The 22,999-nt window shown below is 40.3% G+C and overlaps 1 protein-coding gene and 1 long non-coding RNA gene across 4 annotated transcripts; both read right to left on the reverse strand.

Moving 5' to 3' along the window:
* Positions 1-602: 602 nt before the first annotated feature.
* On the reverse strand, positions 603-5,186 carry LOC122768624. Of its 2 annotated transcripts, XR_006360333.1 has the most exons (4): positions 5,003-5,186; positions 3,534-3,592; positions 2,213-2,436; positions 603-1,825 (listed from the first exon to the last, which is right to left on the reverse strand). It is a non-coding gene; the product is annotated as an uncharacterized LOC122768624 (long non-coding RNA). The 2 variants fall into 2 exon arrangements; XR_006360332.1 differs by lacking the exon at positions 603-1,825 and having other exon boundaries at positions 2,036-2,436.
* A 277-nt stretch (positions 5,187-5,463) lies between these two features.
* On the reverse strand, positions 5,464-22,349 carry LOC122768467 (transcription initiation factor TFIID subunit 4-like). 2 transcript variants are annotated; one of them, XM_044024506.1, is made up of 16 exons: positions 22,000-22,349; positions 20,842-21,580; positions 19,644-19,783; positions 18,608-18,721; positions 16,531-16,620; positions 15,382-15,504; positions 15,161-15,250; positions 14,234-14,452; positions 13,449-13,590; positions 13,263-13,365; positions 12,684-12,853; positions 12,438-12,568; positions 11,439-11,564; positions 10,792-10,848; positions 10,570-10,689; positions 5,464-6,801 (listed from the first exon to the last, which is right to left on the reverse strand). In XM_044024506.1, exons 2-16 carry the CDS (start codon positions 21,524-21,526, stop codon positions 6,637-6,639), a joined length of 2,475 nt encoding a protein of 824 aa, XP_043880441.1. In that variant the 5' UTR covers positions 21,527-21,580; positions 22,000-22,349; the 3' UTR covers positions 5,464-6,636. The 2 variants fall into 2 exon arrangements, with proteins under 2 accessions (XP_043880441.1, XP_043880440.1); XM_044024505.1 differs by having other exon boundaries at positions 20,842-21,669.
* Positions 22,350-22,999: the final 650 nt, after the last annotated feature.

A 22,999-nucleotide genomic window follows, 5' to 3' on the forward strand; every position in this document is an offset into this window, starting at 1 on the left:
AAGAATACATCATACGTTGGTCAGACGTTGTCTCAGAAGAGAAGGTTTGGTTAACTTTTAAGGCTGAAGACATAGTTTATATCAGTTCCTTTTGCCAGCACTCTCCTTGTGTTACATGCTGTCGATCACAGAGCACTTTAGAGATTAATAACACGCCTGTCAACTCTTTGACTTATCTGGTCAACTAGTCATCATTACACACATGCAGGCTTTCACACTTCATTTACAAATCACTCTTTGGCCTGCTGTCAAGTTTCATACCCATGACGAGTGATAGGAAATGTGCTGCACGCACGTAGATGCGCTGTATGAGAGTGTGGGTGAATGGCAAAACTGTAGAGTAAAGCAGCTTTGAGTGGTCATCGAAACTAGAAAGGCAATATTTTTTACCATTTTACATACTGTATGCACATGTCAGCAGTGCAGCCATAGCCAACACTCCCAGGCCTTTAACTGTAGAATTGCCTCAGTAACAGAACTCTACCAGAACTTCACCCCCTCAACATTCTATTTGAATTTTTTTATAGTCTTAGTCTTAATATCTTTATATATTATACTTTTTTTGGTGAAGCATGTTTATTACTTATTATCTTTATCTTTACTATCTTAGCTGCTGTAACAATATAAATATGTACATTTCCCCACTGCCGGACACATAAAGGACTGTCTGATCTAATCTCATCTTATCTTATCTTAACATGGAACCCATGCGTCTTGATGTCAATTGGGAAATTTGAAACCTGTTGCTGAGTATTTTTGATCTGCTAACACTTGGCACTAAGAATTTAAACGTTTCTAATAATTAGATTTAAGTCTAATATTCATGCAAACTAACTGCATGAGGGTTTGGATTTTGAGAACATTTTAAAGCAAGACGGTAAATGTGGATGATTTTGCCTATTCTTTATATTCTTTTGTGGAATACCTTCTAAAAACAGAATCTACTAATATGAATATACAGAGTCTCTATGATAAAAGATAATTCATTCATTCATTGTCAACTGGGCTGTGGGAGGAAACCAGAGAAGCTGTAGAAAACCCACACGCTAATGGGGAGGACATGCAAACTCCATACTCTTGATTGAACTGGGTTGCAATCCCGCGGGCCTTTTTGCTGTGAGGCAACAGTGCTAGCCGCTAGCCAGATCAATTAACAACAAAGTAGTGTTGACCTCAATTTGAAGCAAGATTAAAGAAATGGTTCAAGTTTGGTGTCGTGGTTGTGTTGACACATTATCAACACTCACATTTGTTGTCACTGATAAAATGTCTGCCAGCAGGAGCAGAAGGGAAAACAGATTTGAGCTACTCACTTAGCCACCTAATCAACTCACCAATCAAATCTACACCTGTTTCAAAGCGTCAGTACCTTATACAACCACCCTTCAAAAAGTGAATTATCCCTTTGGAGATTATTGGGTTAAAATGCAAATCATCATTTTGACTTTCAGCCTGTGTCTTAACAGAGGCTTTGTTTCTTTGTTCAAGAACACTTCATCACAACAGCTGTGGTATATTCTGCTGCACTGCACAGGACTCAAATGCTCGACTCCAAACTAGGGTAAAACAAAAGGAATTTATTCCACAAACAATAGACGCTCTCAACGAGGATCAAAAACGTATACTCAACTTATACTTGATGATGCGGTTCTTGGACGACAGCACTGAGAAACAAGACAGACAGAAACGAACTGACACAAGACACGCGAGAGCGAGACGAGGACTATTCATATACGTGAGGTAGGGGAACACAGGTGAAAACAGTGAGGGGCGGGGTTAGCCATCTCAGCGGAGGGAAAATCACACAAAGGGAGGAAGTCAGGATCTGAAACCAGAGGGGAAAGATGAGTACAAAATAAAACAGGAAGTGCACGACAAGACTGGACATAGAGAGGCACAAAGGACGAACATGAAATCATGACAACATGTGAAACACTAAACATGATTAACATTAACATATTTGTATTATATGTATGTGTAAATATGTATCTTCTGCCACTTATACTATACATACTGTATATATGCATACACACATTGTTGATACATACATATAACTATATTTATATGATGTTGATATCTAACGTTATATTCATACTCGTTTTTGGTTATTTTTACAGTATCACAGTACTGCCTTTCACTTGTGGTTAGATGCTAACTGCATTGTGTAGTGTCTGTGCGTGTACTCTGCAAAATGACAATAAAGTTGAATCACCTCATATAGGCGATGACTTTGTAAATGGAGATGTTGGTCTCCTGTGGGCTGACACTGCCTGCTGCTTGGCCCGATTCAGCTCCGTTAAAGAGGGCAATAGGCAGTTAACCCCCGTGTCAATACCTCACAGGTTCAGCCACACTCACAAACCCATTTCAGCGCCACTTGTAAACACTGGCCTTATTATAGCGTCTCCAGGCCAAAGCAGAGCGCCCCCGTCGACCCTATAACAAAAGAAACCTAAAGTCAGCATGAACCTGGGTGGAACAAGGGCACGGGGAGCACGGGAGGAGTTGTGAAGGTGGCTCTCGCTAATGAACTGGTGTTCCATGTTTTATTTCAGGGTTTGATTCCTCAGGAGAGGCGGGAGATCATTCTCTTTCATTTCAGGATAAAAGCGGTTTTGGGCTACTGGAAGTGTGCATCCAAATGGATGATAAAGTGCAGCGATTGAATCACACGGCGCCACATCAGCTCATCCCGATCCCATTCACATGTCGCTGCGAGGAGAGACTTTTTATTCATAAGCTCAGACCTTAATCAACAACATGCAAGGAGGCGGTGAAAAGGATGAAAATAATTAACTGTCTGTTAGTGTTGCATTTGTCTCACAGCTTGATTACGACTGGAATTTTTGGTTTTGAATTGAATTGAATTTGGTGGTTTTCAAAAATTAAATATCACAACCCTTTTTGTTCATCCAGCCAGGGGTCGCACCATAGCGCTGGATTTCATAACCTCCCTATTCATGAAAGAAATGTTAGCCGGGGGAGCTTTCATTAGCCTCTAACCATCATTAAAACAGAGCCCCTCCGTGAATGTAAACAAGCCAAGAATTTTAGACCAGAGACTCTTCATTAAAGGTGCATGAGGTGCACGCAAATGAGCAGTCAAGGCCCATCTTAGAATCAGACATAATCGCACATAAGTCAAGAAAAATGAACAATCACACACACAAATAAACTTGCTACGGATGTGGTTTATAATTTAATCTAACCCTGGGGGTGAGAGCATAAATGACAACACAGACTGCAACAAATTAATACGTGCTCTAGCTTTAATTAATGCCATGGAGGGGAACAGTGAGGTTACTTAGCCCTTCTTCCCTCTGAAAGGCTTAGGGTGTTTACCCAGCACCCTTAGGTGCAGTGACTGAGACGTCGCTAGGCAACGGCTCCATCCCTGTTGTTGCTCTGCCTCTGGCACTCAAGTGGGAGCTTATGTGGTCTTAACTCTGAAAGAGCTGCAGTGTTGAGGAGTGGGAGAGGGATTACCAGGAAAAATATTGGATTGGGAAGAGGCACAAAGGGTGAAGACTTACCTGAGTCACTGCTGCCATCACACCACGATGCTGCTCAGGACTGTCACGTGGCACTGCTCCTATGCTCATGACAGGAAAACATTTTTTATTGTCTGCATCCACGGTTCTCAAACTGTGGTGTCTGCATCCACGGTTCTCAAACTGTGGTGTCTGCACCACCAGTGGTATGCAAGCATCCTCTGGTGGTTATTGCAGAAAAATCACAAATACTGTTCTAGTGGGGTATGTTATAGGAGTGGAGCTGAGTAATTTTGACCGTTGGAGTGTGCAGAAAATGAAATAGATAACAAAAAATAAGAATAAATTCAATAATGATAGTTACAGTCATTTTATTTCTCACTCCATCTTAATCTAAATTCACTATAACAGTGTCTGGAATAGATGTGGGGAAGAGATTGATGATGAGAGAGCAAATGATCTTAATGGGAATAAATGTGCCTCCTGTGAAGAGTCCGTGACTTTGCTCGGCGTCTTTACTCCACTGTACTTTAACGTTAGCGACAATGGTGTTACTGAGAGAGCTCAATATTTTCTCAGGTGGTAGTTGGTATAAAAGGCAAAAGACATTACATGCTGGTGAGGACTGAGCAGACATGTGATCGATAAGGTTAAAGGTCCAGTACGCAATATTGGAAAGTCCCCAGCTTAGCACAAATGTCAAAAACAAAAGGGATTTTGGCAGCTCATGCCAGAAAGATATTGTACATACATCCACTCGGTGGAAACAGCGGCTTGTTAATCGCTGTGTCTATTGCTGCATTCAAGCCGAGTTCGTAATCCTGTCCCATACTACATGGTATATAGGAGATGCTGTACTCACAGGGCAAGGATTGTATGTGGCCTCACCACTTTATAAAATCAGGAGTTATTTCTCTCCATTTTTGTTATCTATACATTATTTTTGCATCTAATAGGTTTTTATATTGTGAATGATATCAAAACAAACACTTGACATAATTATGATGGAATATCTTTATATTTTAAGTTCACATCACCCACTCAGACTGATCAGTTTTCATTTCTTCCCCAAATTGTCGATGACTAGACGTCCAGATGACCTGTTCCTCCGGTCTTTTGATTCTGAGAGCCCAGATATACAAGGTTTAGCATTCTTTTTTGAGAGGAACTCAAATATAACTGCGATACCAGCTACCAAAACACAAGCCCCAATCTCTGCTTAAGGCGTCACATGTCTGCTTTATACTGTATTTGCCTATTGATACTTATTCCCTAATATCTTGTGATACAGAGTGTTACACATTTCACTTTTAAACAAAAGTGTCCATCGTACACTAACTATAAAGAACCTGAGGAGGAACTTTGAGTCAGCCTCAGCTCCAGTTGTGATATGATAAAATATAAAATGAGCTACTGCCATCTAGTGACTCCTTATGGGAACTTTCATTGTGGAAAATAAAATAGAAAATATGGCTCCTCGTCACCACTGATGGCTCCAGATAAATACTTACTGTTGTTATTGTATTGTTTCTCTTTTGGTCGACGCCGATATAAAAGCTGCTCCCGATCATTACAACATCAGGCCACTGTCCCAGCGGCAGAATGGCCTAATTATCTCCAGCCTGTGGTTGAGGTGAAAGTTAGCAGCTGATGTAGCAGCTGCTGATAATGGAGATGGACTCAAAGAACAGCACAGCCTGGTTGCAAATAATGTTTTCATTGTGGGTGGTGTGCTCATGGGAGTAGATGCCTCAATAGAAGCCTGTAGGACCCAGGGGAGACTCTGTACTGTACCACATGAGGCTCTGCAGATGTTAGATGACGTGGATTAATCAGTGAACAGGTAGATCAAGTGTACGAACACTTATCACCACGTGAGACGCACATCCTTTCACTAATAATGCAATGCTGCCCCCTAGTGCAAGATCAAAACACATTCTTATGGTCCAATGAAAACTCCACAAGTGTACTGTAAAATCATTATTTATTCAAACTTTCAATAGAGAAAATGTTTTGTTTTCTTAGCGCTGTGTGGGTAAATTTTCAACTCTATACAAAACCGTGTGTAAAACTTTAGGTGTAACATTTACAAATGTACAGGAAGAAACTCCAGTTTCTTAAGTTTCTTAATAGGTGCTAAAAACCTAAAGGGGTCACCCGGTAGCACAGAAAAATAGAAGCAGGTAAGGAAATGATTGGAGGATGATGATGATGATGATGATGTCAGCCACTATTAAAAGAGTAAAAATGTGCGTTGGAGGGCAGCTACAAAAATACAAATCAGTCTCAGGTAGATGCATGTTTGGTTTAGCAGGACAGGTTGAAAAACAACAACCTGTTGAAGTTTGAGAAATAAACACGTTAAACGATTCTTAAAAGCATGATTAAAAAACAAAAACAGATCACACCTCTTTTCACGCACCACTGAAGTCTATTCACTTCACAAAATGTGTTCTTGAATTTAAGCTACATAAAAACATCTGAGGTGATTTCAATAAATAGCTAAACATTAATTTAAGCTTGAGTTTTTAGCAAATAAATATCTCTAAAGAAAGTACTGGAGAGGACAGGGAGAGCCTGATGAGATACAGCAGGGTTACTTTGTTTCAGGTAGGCTATATGGCTTCATTATAGTTAGGAAGGCAACTCAGTAGGTTATACAGTTTGGAGCTCAAACTAATTCATCTGACAATTAAATCATTAATAAAAATTAGTTGGCGGTCTAAGAAAACATGATTTTCATCGCTTTACAGTCTACTGCACATACAAAAATCTGAAAATAAACTGTACTGTGTTGCAGTGCATATTTCTACAAGTCATTTGTTCATACAAAAAAACCCTTAATATGATTCTTTTTCTTTTTTTTTTGTACAGGGTAAATAAAGGGGGCATCAGTTCACGACTGCTCTGAAAGAAAATAGGCAATTATTTGAGGAGGGAGGTAGAGAGGCCATCAGATGTAGCCAGGAATATCTGAAAATGTGCCAAGTTGCTGCTGCCACGGCTCTTGTCCTCTTCATATATAAGAGTCTCTTACACTCTCTCTTCGGTGGGAGCGGTAAGTCTCTCTCACTCCACACTCTTCATTTTCTACCTCTCACCTCTCCTCCTCCTCCTCCTTCTTCTCCCCTCTCTGACATCAAGCCTATTTGAGAAAGCCCTTGTAGAGGAAATGAGAGCGGCTGGTAAATCTCTCGTTCTCCAAACAGAAGAGCAGGTCCCTGAGATTGACGCGAGTGATGCGCTGCCGTGTGGGTCTGGAGCCCGATGAAGCGGCTCCGCCGGACAAAGGGGGACCTGTTCCCGATCCCTGCAGGGTGAGAGAGATGGGATGGGGATTGAAATAGAATGAAAAAAGGAACCGTTTATATCCATTATGTTTTATATTTTACACATTCAAATACGAATGAACAGTCGAGTGGATTAGTGTGTGCATTGTTTAGAGCAGTGTTTCCCAATCCTGGCCCTCAGGGACCCCTGCCCTGCATGTTTTAGATGTCGCCATCAAGCTCTGCAAAAGCGGGATAATTGCCCATTCATTTAAATGAGGTTGTAGCCGGGCAACATCTGAAACACAAGTTTAGAGCACCATCTATTATAGGGCTGTAACTAATAATTATCTTCAAAAACAGTCAAAACCTAGAGCAGGGGTGTCAAACTCATTTTAGTTCAGAGGCCACAAACAGCACAATTTGATCTCAAGTGGGCCGGACCAGTAAAATAATAGCATAATAATCTATGTTTTACATTTAGTGAAGTATCTTTTTACAAAATGTGACATTTCTTGAGAAAAACAAGTGCAACTTCAACAATATTATGCCTAAATTTACCGTTCACACTCGGGCTGAAATGAATCGTCAACTATTTTGATAATCGATTAATCGGTCTGAGTGTTTTTATGGAATTAAAGCAAGTTTTCTGATCTTCTTAAATGTTTCTTTGCTCCATATAATGAAGAAATCATTCTCATTTTTGGGTTTTTGGGCAAGAGACGAGACATTTGAGAACATCGTCCTTTCCAGGTTTAAGGAACACTGGACCAAACGATGGATTACTCGATGAATCGAGAAAATAATCGACAAATTAATCCATTATGAAAATAAACGTTGGTTGCACCCCAAGTTTCCACATCACACTGGATCTATAAAGGCACAAACATTTAGTCACAGGTATCTGGAAGTGAAAAATATAGTATTTCACATAAAGATTTGAACAAATTCATCATGTGGGCCGGATTGGATCCTCTGGCGGGCCAGTTCTGGCCCACAGGCCCTACATTTGACACCCCTGATCTACAGTAACAGAGAACATCGAATTAAATTTAAAAAAATGCTAGGAAAATAAAAAGACAAATATGAGAATATAAAATAAGTAATCAATATTGTCATTAATAAAGAGAACTTTGATTGAAAGCCGGACTACACAGGTAGGTCCTGAGTTTACTTTTAAAAATATGATCGCTCTGTGCTGCCCTCTGATGGTCGTCAAGGAGGCTGTTCCACAAAAAAGCTGCTAAAAGCACTGTGAGTGTTAATTTCTTACTCTTGGAATGATTAAAACACCAGAACCAGAAGACCTGAGGGTTCTAGAAGGTTTATAGGGTAAAAGGAAATGGATAAATGGGAGGGCCCAAGACCATTAAGAGCTTTAAAAGCCAGAAAAAGGGACCGTAAATCGACTGTGAAGCTCAAAGGCAGAGACTTCATGATCGGTGTCATGTGTGCTCACTTCCTCGCCTAACATAATATCCATCCATCTTCTACCGCTTCATCCTCCAGATGAGTAATAGTTAAGTAATAATGGATGAATTTTACTTGAACATTTTCAGAGATCGTGTGAACGAAGCCTCCAGACAGAGTGTTAATGGAGCAGAACCCAAACACATGGTGAAAAGAAAGCTGTCTGACCAGTACCAGTGATGTGTGCAGACAACATGATGATAAGATGTCGCATTATAAAGACTGCCGTCTCATAGTGATTGGATGTGACTTGTTTAAATTTGATCAGTGATAACTCATTAGTCATGTGACAGTTTACCAGAGCCCAGTGCTCTGCCTGCACTAATAAAAAGCCTCATTACAGATGACTGATGACAGGCGTCTGTCACGGCCGCGTGAGCTGTCGGTGTTCTCGCGTCTACTATGAGCAGTGGATTATATTACAAAATATAGATTTTTACATGTAACCTTGTGATGTAACTGCTTCCACTTTTACTTTTAGGCTCTCAAGTCCGACTTCATCTGAAGCTAATCAGGTTGAGTAAAGTGCTCTCTACAGCAGCCATTCCCAAAGACTGGGGTGCAGAACTGCAATTTTCACACTGACCAAGAGCTTATGGACCTAAAATTAGGTTGCAAATCATTTATCAAACATGTATCTTGGATTTACCGATTTGAAATAATATTAGGCACTGCAGAAATGGCTGTAAAATAGGCATTACATTACATTTGCTTTTGTCACGATAAATGTTGTGGACTGGGTTTAAAATAGTTTAATATTAGTTTATCATCATAAATAAAGTACTTAAAGTACAATATGCAAATGTTTTCAGTACAATAAAATCCAACTGATGGAAGGAGCAGTTACGGGTCATTAAAAATTCACTCAAGCTTGGTTTTTTAAAATTATTTTTTAGGAAGTAATTAAGCTTCGTAATTAAGAACCTACTTTAAAAACTGTACAAAAAAATTTACTAAATGCACTTAATTACTTTCAGCCTCTGATAGGAACCTAAAAAGCAAATGTTATGTGGCTCAGTTTTTTACCTAATACCTAATTACTGGCATGAAAAGCTTCTGCACAAATGAATGGTGACAGCGCCATTTTGCACGCTGTGATAATTCATGACGCACTTTAAAATCCATAGAGATCAAGCAATACTTTGTAGATCCTGACAGAGTTATTATATGATGTATGCCCACCTACAGTGACTTGACATCTTCAAACTTTCTCTCATCTTAACAATCTGATCTTCCTGACAAACTGTTCACATTATATTATATTGCAAGTGATCAGATCTGCATGTGTCCATAGTGACATAGTCTAGTCTAGTCTTTCACATGGATTGCTATAGTTACAGGCCACGCCCAGCAAAAACAAGTAGTCTCAACAGAAATCTGTGCCTGGTTTCTGTCCCAAATGGTTTTGTGGAGCCACGGCACAAACTGTCTCTCTACGGATCGACGTCATTGTTGTAGAGTCACGCTGTGAGTGACAAAGAAGACACTTTGAAATCCTATCTGAGGGACCAAGAAGTTGACTGAGAGGATCTGTAAAGAATGTGTTTAGAATCTCATTTGAAACCACCCCTTTGTGTAGTTTGAATCATCTTTGGAAAAATCGGATCTCATGTGTTTTTTTAGCTGTCCAGAGTTCAGACTGACATACAATCAAGCTCGATCGGATATGCTTCTCTTTGGGATGTTTGGTGATTTGGTAAAATGATCTCCTGTTTGCTTGTGCCTGACTGTCTTGGTGTCCCTGGGCACAACAACTATCCATTATCTTACGGATACAGCAAGAGCTGAAACAATTACTCGATTAATCGATTCTTAATCCATTACTAAAATAATCGTCAACTATTTTGATAATCAATTAATCGGTTTGAAGCTTTTTTCATTATTAAGACAAGATTTCTGATTGTTTCAGCTTCTTAAATGTTAAATGTTATATTACAAATAAATCATTAAAAGTGAATCATTTTGGTTTGTGGACCAAACAAGACATTTGAGAACATCATACATTTACAAACACTGATCAACGTTTTTTTTAATGTTTTCTGACATTTTACGGACCAAGCGATTACTCAATTAATCCTGAAAATAATCTACAAATTAATCCATTATAAAAAAAAGTTAGTTGCAGCTCTAAATCCAGCCCTCAAAGAGACAGGTTTTCTTATGTACTGTATTGCCTGGTGGAGTATATGCTGCCAGGTGTGCACATCTATGTGCACAGCTTGACTTCCTGCCAAAATGGAGTTGTTTTAGTTCTGTGCTGCATGAACTAAACAACAGTAACCAGAGCTCTATACTCGATGGTTGTCTCAGGATTTACAACACTGTGTCATTATCTTTACCTCAGCTGCAGAAGAGGATGGAGAGTCCAAAATTCTCCTCTTCTTCCTAGGGCCGATGGCTGCCAGCGCTGTCAGGTTGGCCTCCCTCTGTCTCATCTGAGCCAGCTCCTGCTGCTGCATCTGGACAACGAGCACATGGAAACAAGGAAGTGAAGCATATGGAGCATAAACATACAGCAGCAATGACAGGCAGGCAGACTGTCTACTCACAACTCAGCTTACCTCTTTTGCTTTCTGTTTCAGACGAAGCTGCTCTGGGTCCTCCTGCCGAGCTCGAGACTGCAGGACCAAACACAGAATAAATTAACGCGTGAAGACCCAAGCATGTTAAGTCTTCATCCACACTCACACACACTGTAATCAGACTTTATAATATTAAATAAACACATATCCACCATGTTTTATGATGACCACATGATTTATTCAAATCCTGTTCCCTCATATATTACACTGTACATTTGTTAAAAGCAGTTTTAGTTACATTTGTTAACAAGGAACCTAAGTGCAAGGCCAGGAGTGAAAGGCAGGTAACCATACATCAAATTTTCTTGGAAAATATTATATATTGTACATGAATATGTACTGGGGAAAAAAGAAAAGCACAAAATGTGGGCTAAACAAACCAGCATTCACTTCACAGTGGCTATTATAGGTACAATGGCCTTGATTTCATCTCTTTCTTTCTTTTTTCTTTAAATAAATAACTGATAAATAATTGAGACGCTTGAGCTAAAGGCATATATTTGTGAGGAAAATAATAGTACTGTTTAAGGCCAGGTATTGAAACTGCTTCATCATTTTTAACAACAGGAAATCTGTGTCACTCCAACAATGCTCTAATGATCTATCAGATGTTTGTGATACTGTACCTTAGCTGCCTTCAGGAGAATCTCTCTCTCCTGCTCCTCCTTCCGCTGTTTCTCTAACTGGTCGAGCTGCTCGAAGAACTTGAGCTGAGCCCGAACGTCACTGCTCTGATCGTGGTTGTCGTCCTCCTGCCAGGAGAGAATGGTAGAAACATTACTGCAATATCGATATACAGTATATGACAATATAAATGAAATCAATATTTCTGTCAAGGCTTACATATATATGTAGGCAATATGGGTTATAAAAAAAAATTCAATATTTTTATACAAGATATATCAGGGTATAAAGCTCATTCAAATTTTATTTTGAGAGTTTGTGCTTCCCAAAGGAGAGCGACAATACACTGTAAATACACTACTGTTAATGATCTGTATTATTTGAAAGTAATTGCATGGTCAAATTCTGCTGTAACACAAATAATTTAAGAAGTGTCATTAAGGGACTTTTTAAGTATACTTTAGTCTATTCCATGTATTTCTTTTTTATCAATACACAATAGTTAATTTATAATATTTATTGTATGAATAGATATCATGATTATCAATGGGACAGCGTTTAAAACCAGGATATGATGATTTTAGTGTCATAGTGTGACTATTGTTAAATTTCATGTCACAATTTTCCTAAAATGATTGAAATTCGCATTCAATGATTCTTGCAGTAATTTGAAATGCATGCTTAATGGTTTATTTGTAATTCATTTAGTAAATACCCATGAGCTTTTCCAGATGTTCACATTCATCCAGATGAAGTAATATTACAAAAACAGTAGTTGTTTCAAAGACAGAGTTTTTGAACATTGTGTAATATTACAAAGGCATGTTACCAAGGATACATATTCTTTGTGAACATAATAGAGTGAATAACAGGAAGCTTATATAAGATGATTTTTAATCATGAGGTCCTCGTATAACTGAAAAGATGCAGGTTTTGCAACATGGCATTAATGATCTGGTTATTGTCAACTCTAAAACAGTGTAGTGTAGCTATGAACAAACCTTAAAGTGGATATTTTTCTGCTGGGCCACTTGGGAAACTTTTTCTAGCAGGTTCTGGAGTCGCTGCTGAGTAGCATGGGAGACGTAATTCACCACGTCCACACCCAGGTCAGTCACACCATACTTCCTTGCTGCAAAAGGACACAGCTATATGTCTTGGTGTTTTTGGTAAAGGCCGAATATTTGACTGAAATAAATAAATAAAAAATGATCACTAAAGCATAAAATCAATCAATATAACCTCACCTATATTCAGCATTCTCCTTTGCAGCAGGGCACAGGATATGAAAGCCTCATCCTTACAGGAATGTGTTACCACTCCCACTAGTCCAGAATTGGTTGCTAGAATATTGGCACTCTCCTCTGACAGGTTCACTCCTGCCATGGAGGCCACGTCATTGATATCATCGTCATCTCTGTGAATTAAGGAGGAGGAAAGCAGCCAAGTCAATAAACGATAGTCTTAATGCATGTCCGATTGAAAAAAGGAGAGAATAAGGTCTTATTGCTCTTTTAAAGAGTACATGTATGCAGGCACACAGACTTTGAACACACTATAGCCTGAAGCATAAGTCTCTCAGAAATATGTGGTAATAATGACTAAACTAATAACTCCATAATCATAAATGTAAAAAGGAAGGAAAAAGGGAACACTTTCTACCCATTATGGAATGTTTTGGAGGTTTATAAGCATCCATAATAAAGAAAAAGGTGTGCAAGAAAATTGGAGAATTTATTTACACTTTCCAGTTTGATGTGATAAACAATATATGAATTTAAATTGACATGAAACTGACTTTGAACTGTATCCTTTTTAGTTCTTACTTGAAAGTGCCACCAGCCTCTTTCAGCTTGTTCTTGTTAGCTTGAGTCAAGGCTGCAGCAGCGGCTTGTGTCGAGACAGATGGCACGTCTGGCCTCACAGGAACTGTAAGAGACGCACATACCATAATAAATACTGCAAAGACATCCACAAGCACAGAAAGGGGGTACTTTTATATTCACATTAACCTGGTTGCAGCTCTTTAAGCTGGACTTGCTGCTGCCCCGTCATGATGCGGCCAGGGGCCTGATTCCTGAGAGTCACCATGGGGGTTGACGGTAAAGTTGCCTGAGGTCTCAGCATTGCTCTCTGCTGCTGAGGCTGGAGAACCTGAGAAGGTGTCAAATAATGATGTTCTTATTATTATGGTGATTTGTATACCTGATGTTTAATTGTGCAACTTATATAGTTAGGGCTGGCTCAGGGGAACCAGAACTATCCCTTAGTTATGCTGCTATAGGCCTAGACTGCTGGGGGGAACTGTGGAGTACTGAGCACTCACTTTCTCACTCCCTCAATGTTTTTGTATGGAGATGACTATGACAGGTGTCCTCAGTCTGCAGGTACCTGTGGCTGCAGGGCTGCGAGATCCAGATCCAGGTCTGATTCTGCTGTTATTTTTATTATTAGTGTTCAGGCACAAGGTGCGTAGAACCCTATTGAAAGGCAAAGGATTATTTTTATAATTCTAATTATTAATAACCTCTCTGTCCTCATTCTGCAGGTACTTGTGGCTTCAGGGCTACAGGATCCAGATCCAGTTGCAAGGTTTTTACCATTATTAGTAGCAGTATTGTCATATTTTAAGATTAAAATTTAAATCAGTGGCATTTTTTTCCTTTCACCCTAACCGGCCAAAGCAGATTAGATGGATGCACATGTTTGAGACAGTTTTTTCCCCCCTCTCCTCTGACGTCAAGTTCCTTGAGATAATGTATGTTGTGATTTGATGCAAATCAAATTTGTGGTTTACCAATGAGGGGGTCTGTCCTGGCCTGCTGATGCCTGGATGGAGCGGCGGTCTGTTAATTGGGGCAGTGAGACGAGGGGTAGGGCTGCCTAGGACTACTGTGGTCGGTGTGAGGGTCGGTGAGGTGGAGGACACCGGGGTTTGGGTCGGCTGGGGGTGTTGACTCTGCTGGATGAAAGCTGCCGAGTCTGGAGTGAGCTGCCGCAAAGCTGGGAGGCTTCTCTAGAGATGAGGGTGGACAAAGAGTACAGAATTTTAACCAGAGTAAACAGGATAGAACACAAGGTTTAAGCCTTTTTACCCTGGATTCCACAATTCCATTGTTCCAGAATTAAGTTCAAGGTTCTTTTATTTCCTTAAAAAGCACTAAACTACCTAGATCCTCAGTAAATTGAGGATCTTATATCCACATACAACCCTGTTCGTACAAGCCTGTAAACTGTTTCAGATTCTCAGAGGAAAGGTTAGGCCTTCTTCAGACTGTAGCCCAAATCGGACTTTTAAGCATATCCAGATCTAGCTTGATTTTATGTCTGGACAGCTAAAATACATGTGGAATCCAATTTTTCCAAAGATGATTCGAACCACATACAGAGGTCATTTCGAATGCGATTCTAAACGTTTCAAAGTGTCTGTCACTCACAGCGCGACTCGAACAACAACAACAATTATGTCGATCCGTGGAGATCGAAGTAAGAGTTCCAAGACACTGGAAGTCCACTTAACTAAACTAAATGTACTTTTATCAGTCACCATTTTGCATTTCCAGATTTGACTCTAGTTTTTATTTTTTTTCTATGTCAGGTCTTGCTCATGTTTTAGGGTTTTTATTCTTTAATTTAATTTTGTGCATTTTAACTTGAAGCACTATCAACAAATGTCAAAAATAAAAATGTACAGCTACTGAGAGCTGAACATAAGTTTTCTCACCTTAAGGAAAGGCACAAGGTATGGTTGGGGTGAAGAATTAAGCTCTTTGTACAATCTGCTGGTGAATTCCTCAGCTTCCACTTTGCCCTCCTAGAACAACACAAAAACACATTTGGCTGAGAGCTGTCATACGCGCAGGCTACACAACTACAAATGATGTGTCTCTTTGTGGAAGGACTTTTCCCGTCTCTGTGTCTTTCATATGCATCGAGCTCACTCACCAGCAGCTCCTTGACCAGCTCTCTCACAATGGCCGCAGTCTCTGTTGTCTGCTTCCCACTGGAAGCCAGCTTTATCAATGTTGCCAGGAAGTTCTTACATTTCTTTACATTCTCCATTGTCTCCTGTCAGAAACACAAAACATCTCATATTATATAAGGTCTTAATTGTATGCAAGTTGCATAAACTTAACTAGTTGCTCCACATTTTCAATTTTCTCTCCAGTGACAGTTTTAAATCATGTCTGTGTAACCACCCACCTCCAGTTACATTGTGTCATCCTGATCAGTACTATCATCTTGTTTATTTGTATCTATATCTGTGCTGGGAGAGGACCAGATAGAGAATATTTCCTCAGGCCAAGGTTCAGAACTTCATGTAGTTGGTTAAGTCCAAGCTTGATTACTTTAAAATAGAAACAGGAAGTGTTGTATTTGTGACATGTACGAAAGATTACAACGTTGAAACTGTGGTAAAGGATCATTTTTGCTGTTTGTATTGCAGTGAGAGCAAGAGCTCTAATGCCAAAAAAACGAGCATGGTTCACTCATTGTTACTGCTGTAATCATGTGTACTGTCTGAATGAAATGAAATGAAGCAAAACGTTCAGCAGTGGAGGCTTTCTACTCACACGCCAAATGTGGTCCCAATTCACTAAGCACTACACACACACCCCCTAGCCAGGTACTGGCTATTAGATCAAGGCAGCGATAGCATTATTTTAGACGTTCATCATGGCAGAGCTGGCGAAAAAGAAGCAGACAAAAAACCATTGTCGGAGGAAGCAGAAACGACTGTCTGACCGTGTGAGGGGGCCGCAACACTTTTTTTTCAAATGGCACAGAAGCATACAAAAGAACGACATGGACATGGCTCCATGGCTTGTGTTCATCGGATCCATTGAAAACAAATGGCCAGGAGAGGGGAGGGGGGGAGCATCGGTGATGAGTTTTGATTAAAACAGTGAGGATAAAGTGGTAGACAGTGGATGGATGTTTATGGTGGTGTCATAAAATATAATAATATAAGTATATGCGTGGAGAAAAAAACGAAAAAGCGACTTAAAGATGAAACATTTATAAATGCCATGCAAAGGAGAACAAGTCAGGCTTTACAGTACATGTGTGTCTCTTGAATCATGCATGACTCACTTTGCTCACTGTTACCGAGGTGACCGTGGTCCCAGCTGTTTGGCTGGCGGTCCTGGGTGTTATTCCTGGTACTGGAGCCCCAACTGAGCTCTGGGAACAGATACATGTAGATGTTAAAGTCAATACAGAGGTATCACAATTGCATGCTGTGTAAATTGCTGAAATGTTTGGGGAAGTCAGTAATAGAGAATGTGGTTATATAGTAGTTTCAAAGTTGCTCAGCTATATTAAACAAATGTTTAGTTCCCTATAAGGATCGGGGTGGTTCTCCACCACCGATCTACAGTTTTCTTTCTCAAAAGAAGATTTCAGCTGCTAGCAAGAAGTACGTGGTGGAGTGGTACAACTGGCAAACTGAGGTCTGAGGTTTTGAAACATTAAGCCTACTTTAATAAAAAATGAAAAACTCATTCAATCATTTTTTCACACCAAGCTTGCTGGACGCATTACCATGGGGCAATAAGCTATCCCACCTTGTTATTGCTAGACATTTTATTGAAAGCCACAATGATATCGCTTTTTTATTCATTCAGTATTTAATATATTGGATCATTTTGTGAGTATAGCTTATCCTGAGCTCTCGGGCTGATAGCATTGATAAAAATATACATAAATTAGAACAGTTTGACTGTGGCAAATTCAGGAAACAAGGTTTAAGATAGGCATTCATTCACACTGTGCAACAAGTAGCACATTTTGTAATACATTTTATTTGTTAGCACCTTGCCGACACTCAAGGTCACCTGACACACATGAGCAACGTAAAAATAGAATAAAATACATTAAAATATAATAATAAAAGACAATAAAATTGAACAGTGCTGTGTGGTCAGTGAGAGTATAATTTTCTGAAAAGGTGATTTTTTTAGTTTTGATTTTAAATGTGGGAGGGAGTCTGTTTCGGAGGTCAGGAGGGAGGGAATTCCAGAGCTGGGGAGCAAGCGGCTGAATGCTCTGCTCCCAATTTTGTAGAAAATGTTTGTGTTCATTTTATTGGGGGAAATAATTGAATTTTATACATCTAAATGGAGACATTTTGACTGACATTTATGATTCATGCTGTGCCGTTTCGTGTCTGCGTGTCTGTTCTCGAGTTACTGTAGCTTCCTCCCACAGTCTATAAACATTCAGATGAGGTTGGAATAATTAAAGCTTCTAAATTGCCTGTAGGTGTGTGTGTGTGTGTGTGTGTGTGTGAGAGTTGTTTGTCTCTGGAAGTCTGCCCTGCGATGGAATGACAACCTTTCCATGTTGTACTTGTGCTGGTGTTATTACACCAGCTCCATCATCTATTTAATTCCTCATGAACACGAAACCCGCAGAGGCACTGACATTCAAATAAAAACCTGCAGTTTTATAGAGGACTAGTTATCATTAGTTAAAGAAGTCTTACAAGACGAAAGGCATTTTTTAACAGTTTTTTAACAGGCAGATTTTAACTTCTCAGAGAGAGTCTGGTGCCCTTAATGAGACAGTCTTGATAAGTCTATCTATAAGTCTACCTCTAATGGCGTATTTCCACCGGCTCTACTTGCCTCGCCACGCCACGTCACGGTTTAAGTTTCCACTAGCATAGTACCTGGTTTAGTACCTGCTCCAGCGAGGTTCCAATAGCCTGTGACTGGTCAGAGTGCCGTCACAGGAAGAGACGTCCCACACACAAGCCAAACAGTGCCGAACTGTACATCACTTAAAACTACTTAATAATGCTAAAAACGTGGGTTAATCTCCAACAACCACCAGGGAAATCTCTATCTTTAGGAGGAGTCTGGTGTATTTAGGGACAGCGCCTGTGATCGCGAGCAGCATCACAGACTGCTGCCGCTGTAGTCTGTGGAGTAGGAGGCTGCGCTCCGGAGACGTGTGGACAGAAATCAAGCCGAACAGTGCCGAACTGTAGATCAGTTAAAACTACTACTACAAGTAAGAACATTTCCACACTGTGACATTCCTTATCCCCTACATCCCCTAATTTCAATCATTTACACTTTATGTAACTCAGATGGAGCTTGGTGATAGGCGATAACACGAGGATATAAAAATAATGTGACATGTTACCATGTGCAGACACATTTACCTGAAGAATAGGAGGTCTGTGAAGAGTGGTGGTTGCAGGGAGTGTCGTTGGAGCCGGGCAGCTCTGTCGGAGGATGGTGCTGGGAGCCACTTGTCTGCTGATGTTTCCAGGAGACTGTGAGAGAAGGCAAAAGCAAACACGATATAATGTGGCAAAGCATTTTTTTAAAAAAATCTGCATTCAGATGAGCATTTCAGCCTCGAGTCATAAATAATCTGCTGTGAGCATACAGATACAAATGGCGTGTGAATACAGGAGTAAACGGGAGGCTGGTTTTCTCCTCTGCCATTTTAGAAAGTGCTAATAACAAGTAAAAAACAATGGTAAGAAGTATGAGCAAGGATTTCTCTTAAGAAAGCAGCAACGAGGTGAAAATTAAAGTAAGTTTTAATAGAGATTTTCAAACATCAGCAGCATCATCATCATCATCATCAATCTTAAGTTTCAGTTTTACATGTTTGGGGCTCTTAAACGCTGGGATTATGTCGGCAGCCATATGTGGAGCTGAATTTAAGAATTTTTATGAAGAAAAAAATAAGAGTAATAAAACTATAGCCTGTTATATTGACAGGAAAGCCAGCTGACTATGGGCTATAATGTTGCACATGGCACCTAAGCTTGCAGAGATAAAAACCTTTCCTGGGCAGACTGTAGCTGGATTCACTGAACTCCAGACATTCTTTGAAGATTGTCTGGAGGGGCCTTGTGTGTAAACGCAAACATCCGCACATGTCACTCTGGAGAGTCTCTGGGCAGCTCCCTAGTTTGATTTCTGTTTAATATCTAACTCAGTTCATAAGAGAACACAGCAGCAGAAACCACGGCAAGTGAACTGTTGAGTGTCCTGATCTGCATACTGAAGCCAGATGTCACCTCCTTGGCAGGATTCTCTGGATTCAACTGCTGTTTTGAACATATCTCACCTACTAGACAATGTGCGCATGTGATAACTGCAAACGTTTGAGAAGGTCTGGACTTAAGTCTCAGAACATTTTCCGGGGGTTTGAGTCTGAGAAAGGGGCTTGTGTGACCTTACCTGAGCAGGTGACACGTTAGTGGGCGTAGTGGTCCGAGGTGCCATGCCTCCCTGTGTCTGAGCCTGAGTCTGCATTTGGGCCAGAGCCTGCTGAGGAATCATCAGCAGCTGTCCGCTCTCACTGCGTACAAGCACCATCCCTGAACCATGTCAGAAAAATACATTAGACAGCTGGAAAGTAATTTGATAGAGGCAGTGTCATCAGTGCACGGCTGAACTAATGTGGAGAGTAAACATGATCTCTTTGCATCGTAAATCACAGAAAGTATTTGCCATAAATCACACCAAACAGACGCAGTGTTTTAAATGTTTGAAAATTTTGATCATCTATTCAAAATTCACGCTAATCACATTCTTCTCAATCTTTAGTTTCTTAAATTTAAATAATAACAAACGATACACAACAAAATGTATTGAACAGAAACAAATGGTCCTTCTCCCTTCAGATAAATTTAAGATTAACTAAATGAAACAAGTACTGAAGAAACTGAACTCTCAACTTGTGAATTTATCAAGTTAATGAGAAATTGGCTGGATATTCCTTTTTTTATTGATTATTAAAAATGCCCAATTGATAAGTCAATATAAGATATCCATGATTTCATTAAATTAAAAAATATGTTTATTTTTTTTCCTATAAAAGTGCTTCCAAAACTCTATTTTTGGACTGCAACATTCTTTATAAAGTTTTTCTAAAGACTAAAAGGTGAGTCATTACTAGGGTTGTCCACAAATCCAAATTGTTCAGTTTGAATTATTTATTTGTTGTATGGACCAAAGATACAAGGAAAATATTCACATTCAAGAACCTGAAAAATCAGAAACCTTGTTTTAATTATAATTGTTTTTGAAACACTCAAACCCTTCCCAAAATAGTTGATAATTTAGTAATTGATTTATAATGTGAATTTTGAATATACTAATATTAATTGTCTTAATCTTTATGAGCAATTGAGTTGATATATATCTGTATATATATATATATATATATATATATATATATATATTTAAAAAACATACTATACATATATACATATTTTTAGATTAAAAAAATAAATAAGTGTGTAAATTATAATTGGAATATGTATAGCAACTTATTTCATTATTCCATATCAAGTTTAAAAAGCAAATAAAAAGTAAACAATCGGCAACAATCAACAAGTAAAAATAAGTTTGAACATGCCATGCCTTCACTCACCGGGGGGCAGCTGGATGTTGTGTATGCTGGACTGACCCGGGTTCGTCTGCGGCAGCCTCGGGGCCAACATCTGAGGCGTTAAAGCTCGGATACCTCCCGGACCGGCGGCAGCCACATTCGCCGGACTCCGGGGAGCGCTGACTGCAGCAGCCGGCTGCGGTGCTGACTGTATTATAGTTGTGGGCGGCTCTGCCTTGATAATGTGCGACCTGTTGGACGCCTGGCCGTTGTTTACGACACCTGACTGTCCTGATGTGTGGGCAACCATGACATTATTGTTCCCATTCAGAGTTGGCGGCCTGACCAGAGTCACAGTGGCTGTTGCTGGTGCTGCTGCTGTCTGGCTCACAGACTGAGCTGAGTTCATGAGAGGCGTCTGGATGACACTGTTGGACGCACCGGGCAGCCCTTTATTAGCAGACACTGGTCCACTGTCGACAGCTGCAGGACTACCACTGTTGCTTGTCACTGTCCCCCCGTGAGGGACAGCAGCAGAGGCGGCAGCAGCGCTTCCTGCATCGTGAGAGTTCATCATAGTTTGGCTCCCATTGAAAGTCTGCACTGAGTGTGAGCCTACTCTCCCCTGATGATGAGGGAGAGCAACTGAACCGCCGCCGTCAACAAGTGCTTTTTTGCCAGGGTCGAGTCCAGTGGCGGAGTCCGTGCTGGCTGTCGACGCGTCCATGGTTGAACCATGGGAACCTTGTTATCATGTACGATGAGACCCCCAGCGCTTCAACTTGTTCAGAAGACACACAAACAACCTTGCATGTGATGGGGAGGCAGCAGGACTCTGACACTTCTACTGCTTGTTCTTGTGTACACACTCTTTTCGAGACACAAAGAAGGAAAACAACATAAGTAGTTTACAGCGTACCTGCTTTTAGCAACCGTCTTGACCAAGTAACCAGCTGGACATTAGCTCGCGCAAAACCCCTAATAGTCCCGGAACTATCACTGTGTAATTACCGGCTGTTTCGCGCCTACCCCAGTGGTTGTTGTGACACAAGACGGACAGTTGTGACTCTACAGCCCTGGACAAGATGACAAACTACCGCTTTATTCAGGTTTGTGTGTAAAAACGGCTCGTCCGGCGGGCCTGGGTGAACCGCCATCTTCACAGTCCGGAGAGCTTATGATGAGAAGTGAGGTACTTACCAGTAACCATGCGCATGCGCACACCAGTTGGCCGTCTCCGTGCGGGGGCCTTTCTCGAGCTGTGATTGGCTGTCGCGCATTCTAAAAGGCGGTACCAATGGCTTCAGCTGTCAGTCCACGGGATGCATGAGATGGAACAACATCGTCGCCGAGACTAAAATGTTTCCCGTCAAAGTTTACGCTCCCGCCGGCGTCTTTACGCCATGCAACTATATGTTCCGACTCAGAATCGCACCGACTAACTGTCGGCGGAGAAATATCGCGGTTTGCAGCGGGCTAACGATCCGGAATTGAGAGTTAATTCGCTGCCGCTGAGCCGTGCAAGATGGCTGCACTGTTTTTGGTCACAGCGAGAGAAGTTGCTGTTGTAAAGAGGCGTTCGAGCGAGCCCCACCCTTCTCTGAAAGAGAGAGCGAGATAGACACACACAGAGAGAGAGAGAGCGGGGAACACTGCTGTGTTATCAGACGGTCATGGGATTTAGTTTGGCTTAACTATTCGCGTACCGACAAATAGTGTGTTTGTACATCGTCTTTTCTATGTAGTGCCATGTATACTCCCTCTTTTCCATCTAAAGTTGATAATGCCCCATGAAAATACCTTCAAAGTCGAGGATTTACTTTCTATATGCTATATTTCCTTAATAAACAAATACAATTAAATTAAAATATTACTTACTGTATTATATTTTTCTTTTGTTTAATAATGAGCTGTTTATACACTGAATTTCTACGATACACAGTAATAAACCACTGTTTGTGTGTATAATTATTTATTTTTTGTTGATATTTATACATGTATATCAACTGGTTAACAATGTGTATTTTATATGCTGAATTTTAACTATAAATATAATAAGCACCCCTTCCCACACATAAATAAATGGTATATATATTTTTTTATAACATCAATTAGTTAATATTGTAATATTTTACTCAGATTACCTAATGGCGTGTTTCCACCAGCACGACACGGTTAAGTTGTGTTTCCAGAGGTCATC

This window comes from Solea senegalensis, linkage group LG4 (genome assembly GCF_019176455.1).
Source record: "Solea senegalensis isolate Sse05_10M linkage group LG4, IFAPA_SoseM_1, whole genome shotgun sequence".
Lineage (NCBI taxonomy): Eukaryota > Metazoa > Chordata > Actinopteri > Pleuronectiformes > Soleidae > Solea > Solea senegalensis.